This window comes from Calonectris borealis, chromosome 4 (genome assembly GCF_964195595.1).
Source record: "Calonectris borealis chromosome 4, bCalBor7.hap1.2, whole genome shotgun sequence".
Classification (NCBI taxonomy): domain Eukaryota; kingdom Metazoa; phylum Chordata; class Aves; order Procellariiformes; family Procellariidae; genus Calonectris; species Calonectris borealis.
Window position 1 is genome coordinate 31,728,412 of NC_134315.1, and position 11,318 is coordinate 31,739,729.

Genomic DNA, 11,318 nt, shown 5'->3' on the forward strand with positions numbered 1-11,318 from the left:
GAGTCCAGACTTTCGGTGTCAATGACAGCCATCTATATGTATACAAAGGTAAGTATGGCTTTGATTTACTACATCAATTTTCTTCCACAAATCAAAACCAAAAAAATATACAAGTGAAACAAAAGCTTTTTTTGGTTTTTTTTTTTAATGTTTCAGTCTTACCAAAGGAGTAAAAAGCTGTATTTGAGCTAATTTATGTCAGAACAAATGATCTGCATTAAAATTTTCTCAAGTAATAGGTGGTTTCATCACGTCATTGCTTTTTGTATTGGTGTTTCATGAGCAGAAATACTTCGCACTGACGGTGTCACCATATTAATAATGTCCTTTTTGGGGTTTTCTTCTAAGTCAGTTTCTATTGCTCCAACTTCTGCTAGTTTCCATTCAAGCTCTGTAAAAACAAATGACAATTTATTCTTATAATTGCAATAAATTCTCATTTAAGAGGAAAAGGTCTTTTATTAAAGATCAAACTCCCTCTCAACAACAAAAATAGAGCCATCCTTGCGACAACCCAACTTTATCTCAGTAAAATATCTAACCGTGAAATTGCAAAATATCTATGCTTATCCAATATTCTTACCACAGAATTACATAAATTAATTCTTTGCTTTTTGTAGACTTTTTTCTACAAAAATATTCAAAAACCTTTTCCACCTTTAAGCAGTGATCTTTAGATCTCATGATTACAAACCACATAAAATTTTCTGTAATGTGAATTATTTAAAAATATTTCTCATACCTTCTACTTTAAGATATATTCCCCCACATTCCACTATTCCAATGAACCTGCCTTTTATTTCACCAGTTTTATAAACAAGTATTGTGGGTAAACATCTGTCATAGTAATTCTGAATGCAGCTGTTTACAATGGCTTTGAGAAACTTGACTTCTGGAAACTTTCTGGCTAGCAGGCTGAGATGTTCGTTAACCAGTAAACACATTGGGATGCTAGAAAAGGATAAGAAAGTATGATGACAATTCTGGTGTATATGATTTGTAAAATAACTACAGTTATTAAAAATAAAGCCTTTGAAGAATAAACGTACCTTTTCCTATAGTCTGCTTTTACTTTAACTTGTTATAAGACTTGCACCACAATTTTTATTTAGCTTCTTCTAAGATCATAGTGATTTAAAGAGCTGTCTAAGTAAAAATTTTCAATGCATACATAATAGGCACAGTCTATAAAATATGTTAGTAGAACTACGAGACGCTTCAAGCATTGTGCCTCAATTTTGTTCTCCACTAAGACTTTAAAGCTCATTTTGTTCATTTATTGTAGAGTTTAAATGAGGTTTTTTTAATCTGTAATATACATTTTACTTTAATTTATTTGAACTGGCTTTCCGTTTCACTTTTAATTACTTCCTCATTCTTTTAGTAAAATCTAAGTAATGTCAAGGAAACCTTTCTATAGTCATACTACCACCATAGGCCTGTTCATTACTTTCATAGCTCCTATTTGCAATGCAGTCACCATATGAACCTCAGTTAAAAAAAAAAAACGAACAAAACAACGGGATTTTTTTTTGTTCCTCTCCAGCCTGTTAACCTTTTAGAACTTAGGATCTTTGTGACTGACTGAAGTTAAAGAAGCTGCTTTAGCCTATGGACCCTCACAGAGTTCCAGCAGCACCCTCTCGTGGCCAAAGAGAGGTGAGGCAGTTTTGTTACTAGCCATAAGAGACTTTGGAGAGCTCATATTTATTCCTAAGGAATTTTGAGTTTCCTCACAGACTCGTATTTATGCAATGATAAAGTACAGAATTAGCTCTCCAGTAAATAAAAACAATGAAAAGCAAGAAAAGCTGCTATTTTCTTTCTTCAGATCTGTAAATTTAAATTATTGTAATTTGAACAATTTCATTTCATAGAGAATCATAGAATACCAGGTTGAAAGGGACCTCAAGGATCATCTGGTCCAACCTTTCTTGGCAAAAGCACGGTCTAGACAAGATGGCCCAGCACCCTGTCCAGCTGAATCTTAAAAGTGTCCAATGTTGGGGAATCCACTACTTCCCTGGGGAGATTATTCCAATGGCTGATTGTTCTCATTGTGAAAAATTGTCCTCTTGTGTCCAGTCGGAATCTCCCCAGGAGTAACTTGTACACATTACCCCTTGTCTTTTCCATGTGACTTCTTGTAAAAAGGGAGTCTCCATCTTCTTTGTAGCCACCCTTTAAATATTGCAACATGGTGATAAGGTCTCCCCTAAGCCTTCTTTTCTCAAGGCTGAACAAACCAAGCTCTCTCAGCCTTTCCTCATATGGCAGGCTTCCCAGTCCTTTGGTCATCTTTGTGGCCCTTCTCTGGACCCTCTCCAGCCTGTCCACACCTTTTTTGCATAGCGGGGACCAAAACTGAACACAGTATTGCAGGTGTGGCCTGACAAGTGCTGAGCAGAGTAGGATAGACCTCTTTATCCCTGATGGTGATGCCCTTGTTGATGCAGCCCAGCATCCTATTGGCTTTCTTTGCTGCAGCAGCACACTGTTCACTCATATTGAGCTTGTCCACCAGGACCCCCAGGTCCCTCCCCAGCCAGGTAGATCCCAGCCTGTGCTGCACTCCTGGATTGTGTTTTCCCAGGTGCAAGACCTTACACTTTTGCTTGTTGAACTTCATAAGGTTCTTGTTAGCCCACTCTCCAGCCTATCCAGGCCTTCCTGCAAGGTGGTTCTCCCTTCCAAAGTGTCCACTTCCCCACTCAGTTTGGTATCATCAGCAAACTTCATCAGGTTACACTTGATCCCATCATCCAGATCACTTATGAAGATACTAAACAGCGTTGGGCCCAATATCGATCCCTGGGGAACACTACTTGTGATAGGTTGCCAGTTTGAAAAGGAGCTATTTACCATCACCCTCTGGGTGTGGCCTGTCAGCACAGATCACTTGTCTAGACTGTAACGTGTAATTTGATAGACCTATTTCTATTGCTCCTGGAAATAATACTCAATTCCTGACAATTGAGAAGACTCAAAGAAGCTTCCTTCTCCCAACAGGCTTAAAAAGAAGGAAAAGAGAAAGCTGGTCTGAATCTACAAAATGCATTAAACGTTCCATACTAATTCTCAGTGCTTTTGAAAAACATCTGATAGAGTTGCTAAAATATACTGAACTAATCATGGGAGTCCTTTGACATTTCTGCTGGATCCTGTCACAACTTCAGCTACCATTAGAGAATTTATTGGGGAACTGATAAACTAACAAATTCCCTAGCTTTCCTCAGTTTTCATAACCGAGACTTTTCCTATTGGGCTTTTGATTTGTTCGAGTCAAAGGGGAAATAAAAGTAGAATAATCCTGTTAAAGCACTCCTGCTGAGAAAAGAGTCTGCAAACGAACTTCCCTTAGCTCAGGCAGTGGACACCACTTTCTCAGTGAAATTCAGAAATCTTAGTGAGGTTCAGTACATGGTGATAAGCATACATAGCAAAAGAAATCTTTCATATAATTGAGCAAAAGTGAAGTGATTAACTCTCTCAAAGTGAATTAACAAATCCAGGAGGTCCCACGCTCTATGATTCCATTGCCTCCAAACAATTGCTATTTCATTAGTCTATCATTTGCCTATTCATTGTTTGTCTATGAATTGTCTATTCACTTTTCTTGGTGTTGCTTCTTAATTACCATGTCATTTCTCTGTATTGAAGTATTCAACATCTTAAACAAGAAAGTAATTACCTTGACTGATAAAGATGAATTATAACCCAAACATCCTCTGGAGCATTTGTAACTTCCTTTACATACTGGTCTCCACAAATTTCTCTTAGCTCCCCATACTTTTGCATCCTCTGAAGACATTTCCATTCTTGCAAGCGTTGCTGCCTAATTAAAAAGTAATAATACAAATAAGCATTTGGAACACTTTAAATGCATTTTAAAATAATATCTAGTGCATTTCTCTCAATTGCTTTAAAAAATGCTTTAAGTAACCCTTTAGCTCAAGGTCTTCTAATGTAATTTCAGAGCTGGAAAGGCTTCTATGCCAATATTCACCAATATTCAGTGGCTTCTATGCCACTCTTAATTCAATAAGATAACATTAAAATACATTTTCTCAGTTTTACGTTCCTCAGTATCGGATTTGGGAAACTTGGGTAATAAACATGTTGCACAAGGGTTTATCATTTGAGACAAAGCAAGAAAAAATTAAAGCAGGTACTAATTGTTTTTCTGATTCTGAAAGGGACATTAGTTTGAGGAAGAACTAACCGTACTTATACTAATATTTATAAGACAATTTTTAAATAATTCATGAAAATTGGAACATAAAAACAGTAGATGGCAGTCTTCATCTGTAAAAATACTTGCAAGGTAGAAAAGGAAAACGCCTCACTGAAATTTATTGAACTAAAAGCAGCTATTAATTTTACCAACTGAAAGCCACTATAGAAGTGGCTTTTCAAAAAAGATTAAATAATATATGTGCAATGTTATTATATTCTAGCAACAATGCATGGTAATTTAGGTTCACAACTTCCACATAATTATGTGAATTATTATCTTCCTATGAGAGTACAGCACTAGATACACAGTGTTAGCACTAGAATTATTTTAGTCATTTTAACAATGGAAAAGCAATAAGTACAGGTAGAATCTAGACAGAGGAAATGTTTTGATCATATTAGCATATTTATTCTGTGGAAACTGCATGTCTCATTTTTCTTACTTACAGTACAAAGCTTTGCAGAACTCAGAGGAGTACTTTGTAAAACACCTACAAAAATTTACCCAGGAACGTACAATATAGCTAAATTTACTAAGTCTCCATACAAGCTGCAAAAGTTTTTTGAACCTGAATTCATAAAACATATTGACTCTGCATGGCATTGTAAGTAAAATGATTGGTGTACTCCCATTAAATAGCTGAATAAGGTTGTGCCACAGTTACGCCTAAGAACAGTATATGGTATATCATAGAATTACACAATCGCAGCATAGCTGAGGTTGGAAGGGACCTCTGGAGGTCATCTGATTCAACCTCCCTGCTCAAGCAGGGTCAGCCTTAGGCAGGCTGCCCAGAAACATGTCCAGGTGGCTTCTGAACATCTCCGAGGATGGAGACTCCACAGCCTCCCTGGGCAACCAGTGCTCAGTCACTCTCACAGTAAAAAAGTGTTTCCTGATGTTTAGAAGGAACCTCCTGTGTTTCAGTTTGTGCCCATCGCCTTTTGTCCTGTCACTGGGCACCATTGGAAACACCCTGGCTCTGCCTGCTTTACACCCTCCCTTCAGATATTTATAGACATTGATTAGACCTCCTCTGAGCCTTCCTTCTATATAGACTTCAAACAAATATTTTCATGAAGTAAGAAATAGAAAAGCCACTATAATTAATCTTGGATAAGAAGCAAAATAAACACAATAGTTGTGTATTAGGGGTCCCCAGCTGATTTGATAAACATCTTTCAAAAACACACAATAGTGAGTTGTGCACTGTTAATCTGGATAGAAATATCTTACTATACCTGTACATTTCCATAGCTTTCCTATCAGCCTCATCAAAGTCATCTTCAGTTTCCTTTAATTCTTCAAGATTCATTCTTTCATACGGTTTCACTAGAAACAACAAACAAAAAATTAGTCATCTTTTGTTCTCCAAAATGTCTTCAAACATTTGAAATGTATGAAAAGTATTACACAGACATGGAACTAATGAAAGAAGAAGATGTACTAATTTCAGAAATTAGTCAACTTTTATAAAGTTCTGGGTAAGAGAGAAAAAAAAATGAAATTTTTTTAACTGTAAGTATACAGGAAAATACAGAAATACAGGAGTGGATTACTACCAATTTTTCAGAATGTGAATATTGCTTATACTGGCTGGTTCCTTTATGAAATTATGAAAATGAGTTATCTGTACATGTTATATGCCATAAAGTTTGTCACTAAGTGTGTTGTATGTTTAATTCAGAATCTTTTTAAAATAACCGAGTGGAAATAATTAAAATAAAAAAGTAATTATTGTACAATGCTTAAGTTACAAAAAGCATTATTGAAAATACCTCAGCTTTTCAAATTTTGTTATACTAATGGTATGTATTTTTAATTTTACTTGCCTTCTGCTTCTTTCTGCAAGTGTAAAACCATTTCTTCAATTTCATCTTTTGGTTTTTCTTTTGGAGGAACAATTCCAAAATCTCTCAGTATGTCATTCCATACAGTATCTTCATTTGGATCCTGGTTTAATATTATGAAACAGAACTACAGCAACAGATCAGTCTTGTCTGCCCTTTTTTAAACCAGCCCTTTTTCATTTTGGCATAAATTAAGGATGTAACAAAAGAAATCCATTACTTAGAGGCTGCAATACCTTCATGGACCATTCTCTAGCATGAATTTTCATTTGTCATTTTTCACTTCTGAACAGAAAACAGCAAGAAAATAAGAGAGAAAGAAAACTCAAAATGTAAGCATAGATAAAATAATCAGTCTCCAAAATATCAGCTAAAAAATTGTCTAAAACATATATTGAAACCTACTCAGAAACCCAAAACTATACACCGCTTACTTAAACACACTTAAAGAAATACAGCTTTATACAGGTAAGATTTTTGTATCAGTATTTTTACGTTACTACTGTGAATAAACATGTAAAAGGATGCCTAGAATCAGAAGAAAAAAAACTTTTTATTTTAAATGAATGATTAATATTAATATGTCAACATAAGCTACTTCATACACCATATTTATAACACAGGACTTCTGCAGGTGTTAAGTCTACATTTGCGGTAATTTTAATTAAATGGTTAAGATAAAGGAACTGCATGCTTATTTATAAGACTGCATTTCTTCCAAAATTGTCACATTAAAAGAATCTGTTTATTGTAACTGGACTGGTGTTGGCATGGTAGAACAGCAACACCTCTCATACGAATTAAAAGTAGTAAAGCAGATTTTAAAACAGGTTGTTAATCAAAAAGTGTGGTATTTTTGGCCCTGAGATAATGACTTGTTTGAAAACCTTCATAAAGAAATCTCTGTACAGATATTTATATATCAGAAATATTTAATGATATTTAAAATTCCATAATAATGCAGCATCAAGTGAACAAAAAGTACCTCTACCTGAGGAAACATCCAGGATTTCCACTGGATTACTGCCATGCCCATGAGTACTACATTGGCCTTTCCAGCCAACGGCTGCCTCATCTTTATTCAACAAATCTCTCATACAGGATTTAGCATGAGTATAATGAAACAAATTCTAATTCAAATGCTACACACGCCTCAATGAATTTCACAAAGGTAAAAGAAGTGCTTTGCATTTTAGATGAAAACATACTTGGGAAATCCACAAAAAGAGTAAATAGAATCATGCTATTGCTAACAAGAAAGTTAAGTACAGCGGGTTTGCAAGAAGACTCTTACCTCTGCCAGTTTCTTCTGGCATGAGTGAGGAAGTGAGACTTTGCAGGATTTGGAGTGGAAAGGAAGTGGCAATAGTTACGGCAGTTCCTGCAACAGTCCTAACGTATGGGTTCAGCAAACTGCAGACAAGGGTACGGCTACCAATATTCGCTGCTAGTTGAGCGCTCTGAATTTGCAAACATCTAGTCCCTTATTGCTAAGATAAAGCAGAGATTTCATACCTGAACACTTTAATTGATTTCTTCTGCAAAGCTCCAATATCCAGATTTTGGACTAGAAATGACAACTCCATTGTAAATAGTTAGTTATAATATTTGGAAAATTATTTTCTGTAACATTCCACCTCTAAGGACATGGTTTTTTCATCACCAAGTCTTTCAAATATACCAGCAAACTTACTTTAACTTTATCCACATATGAAAACGTAGATAAAGAATTAAGAATAAGTGATGTTTTCTCCTTCTTTGATTGAAAAGTAATTGATATAATCTATTGGAAAAAAATTAAAGAGAAACTCCATATATAATCTAATGAATTAGATGGTCACTAATAGGTCTGGAATAGGAAAAACCCAAATGAAGATTTTGCTGTAGTGTAATTCCCCAGGGTTTACTTACATTAAAATCCTTACAGTCAGTCTTACTGCAAATTTTCAACCCTTCACCAAAGAAGAATTTTGACTTAGGTACAGTCAGGGTATCAAAAAAATCCACAAAACTAAGAGGACTACTCCTCCAAGGGAACCACTGAAGAAACACGAGTAATACACATGCACTTTGGCCTCCACACAAGTGCTTTAATGTATGATTTCCTAAGTCAGGATCAGATTTCCCCACTTCACAGAATGCAAATCCTTCTTCATAGCAGAAGGATTATGAATAATCATGAGGCATTAAAAAAACCTAATAAAAATCATCATCATAACTGGACAAATAATTTCAAAACCACACAACAAAAAGGACTACTGAAACAGAATTGGAATGTAGGTAACTTAGAAAATAAGCTCTGGCCAGTTTTTGCCAGGGAAGATTTTGACACTTTGTGGTTTTCTGTAAATTTAGGTACTACAGAAAATCTTTCCATAATATTTTACTTAAATGGTGTATTTTATACTATTTCTACTTAATGTTTGTAACATTCAATAGGTTTCTGTAACCAGTTGTACATTGGACATTTTCTAGATGCTGTTACATCTACAAAATGTAAAAGCAAAATAAAAAAATTGGATCAAGAATCCCAGATCACAGTAAGCATAACAGAAACAGGTGTCTGTCTCTGATAAATCTGAACTCCAGTCTCAGGGAACAGAAGATCAGAAGCTGGCAAACCTTTAACAATTTTTTAACAAATTGAGTTAAATAATGTTTAAAACGTTGGTGCTAAGTGATTAGTTCAAGGTTACAGTAATATGCACAAATGAAATAAATGAAAATGTGTGTCAAAAACTTCAGCAGATGTTTGATGGTAAGAATGCAAAGGAGCCAAGCAATGGCAAAAGTGATCCAACGTAAATTCGGAGTATAAAGCTGGACTACTGACGCAGTATTACTCTACTACCAGGCCACAATCCCAAGTGAAAAATCTTCCCATGACACTTCTCACTGCTGCCAATGGTAATGTTAATTACCACCAGCTTTGCTGGGGTAATGCATAGATCAAGTTTGGGAACCCACAGGCTGGGTAACTTCAATCCTTAAGTGTAAATAACACTTCTGGTAAATTTAATTTGCAGGTCTGTTTTTTTTTTTTGGCAAATGACATGAAACAAATTCTCAATTATGTTTTTAAAATACGCTACAACTACGATTGTCCAGCTATTAAAGTGTAGTATTTTATTATTCTTACAGGACAGTAATGACGGTTAATTCTTAACCATTAGAAACTTAGAGTTTCCTGATTTACTCACACAAGAAAACCCACATAAACTGCTCTCCCATCTGCCATTTCCCGGGACCCCCGCCGGGGCATGGGAAGGCTGCGCAGGCCCGGGGCAGCAACGCCATCTCTCCCTGCCCTCCAGGGCCCTGTGGCAGGCTCGGCCGCGCCCAGGGAGCCCTCACCAGTGGCCAGCTTTGCTCCTGCCCTCCCTGCCACCTTGCCCTTTTCTCTCCGCCCAGCAGGCGCGGTGGTCGCCTCAGGCAGCACGACAGGGCTCTCGCAGCACCCAGCACCTCTTGGCCCCAACCGCTGCCCGCCTGCAGCCTCCCCTGTTTCCTTGGCGTCCGCACCCCAACTCCCTCACCACCCCCAGTCTCAGCTGCTGCCCCAGCAGGCCAGCTCGGGGCGGGGGTGACGCTCTGCGCCCACCTGCATGGCTCCCCCCGGGGCACTGCCTCTCCTGACGGAGGCCGCTGCTCTGACCCGATGGTGGCAGGATGGCGGCGGCTGTCGGGGCAGGGCCACCCCACCCTCACCGGTTCTAACGGTGGCGGCATGAGGCGGGCGGGCAGCCCCCGCCGTTTGCCCCAGCGGTCGTTGGTTACTGCTGACAAAACTGATCCTGTTTAAAAATGTTTCAGAAGAAAAAAAAACAGAAAACAAACAAAAACAAACAAAATCCAAACAAACAAAACATCAAACTCGGGCACTTTCAGTCTGGACCACTTCAGGCCGTGGTTTGGTGCTGGGTGTGAGTGAAGGAGGCAGCCCCGCTTCCCTGCCTTGCCCTTCAGCCGTGGCCTGCTCATCCCACTGCCTGCTTGAGTGGCAGCTGTCGGACGGGCGGTGTAAGGCAGTTGTGGGAAAAACTTGAACAAATAATCTAATTTAATACAATACAATACAATACGATACGTGTTTTGTGGCAGAAAGTCACACATTAGTTCTGACCAGGGGTCATATATAACTGGATCCTCAGTTCACAAATAATTGCACCAGTTTGACTGGAGAGACAGCAAACTGCAGAGTAAAAACAAGTGGGTAAGAAGAGGAAAAGGACTTCTTAAGCTGGTTTCCACCTCTGAGGCCATCTGTTTTCCCAGCCACCTTCTGAAGTTCAGCTGCCTATCCAAGCTTGCAGAAGCAGGAGTAGTAATGCTGAGGTCAGTTCAAACTGTGACCAGCCAAGATGATGTTAAAAACAATAATCCACTTCTACACTGAATGATTAGTTACTGTCAATAACCTCAACATCATATTTCAACACAACCCTGGTGTGAAAACAAACTCAGAGAGAGAAGCTAGGAAGATTGCGAGGCTAACTTGTTCTTTTGAGTAGAATTTCTTTAAGTCTACTTGAAAACCAGTTGAGTTTTCAAGTGAATCCTAATTCTGGAAAAATGTAAATAATGCAATTAAGTCTTCTTCGGAATGAGAACCATACTGCATCTGTGTTCTTAATAGCAACAAAAAAAAGATGCCATTGTATTTCAGTTGAATTAAAGTCAAGATATTTCTTCAAAACGTGCAACTTGTTCAATTTCCTTTTGTTAAGGGAATTGAGATTCTCTTTTTTTTTCAGCCAATTAAACACTATTAACCTTGAGGCTTATTGAGGACTGCCAACTCCTTTATCAATATAGCTCTATGGATGACCAGCAGAGCACTTATCTTGACCCTGCGGACTGCCAGAAGTCCACAGGCTACAGTGAAGGAATACAGGGGCAGAGAACATCATCTTGAAAGCAAACCACGCCTTTTGTTTGGCCTGCCTAGATAAGCTGGGATTCAAAGATTGCACAAATCACAATATATTCTGAAAAAATGCAATAGTCTACATTGCAAACATTCTCATTAAAACAACTCTTTAACTGAGTCCCTTTATTTGTAAGGGAAAAAAAATACATACAGTACATAACATGGTCATTGTTAGAGGCAATGTCTGTTGCATGCACACACTGACTTTTTTACAGTTGCATTACACACAGTTGTAAATATCGTAACACTAGGAAACAAATAATTTTAATATGCTTTTAATATAATCAATAAAGTAAAGGAA

General features: G+C 37.5%; 1 protein-coding gene across 1 annotated transcript; it reads right to left on the minus strand.

The window, feature by feature from the left end:
- Nucleotides 1-228: 228 nt before the first annotated feature.
- On the minus strand, nucleotides 229-9,816 carry PDCL2 (phosducin like 2). Its single transcript, XM_075149571.1, is given in 8 exon segments — nucleotides 229-278; nucleotides 281-391; nucleotides 743-951; nucleotides 3,692-3,835; nucleotides 5,479-5,569; nucleotides 6,070-6,190; nucleotides 7,781-7,870; nucleotides 9,796-9,816. Coding segments are annotated over 8 exon segments (837 nt in total).
- Nucleotides 9,817-11,318: the final 1,502 nt, after the last annotated feature.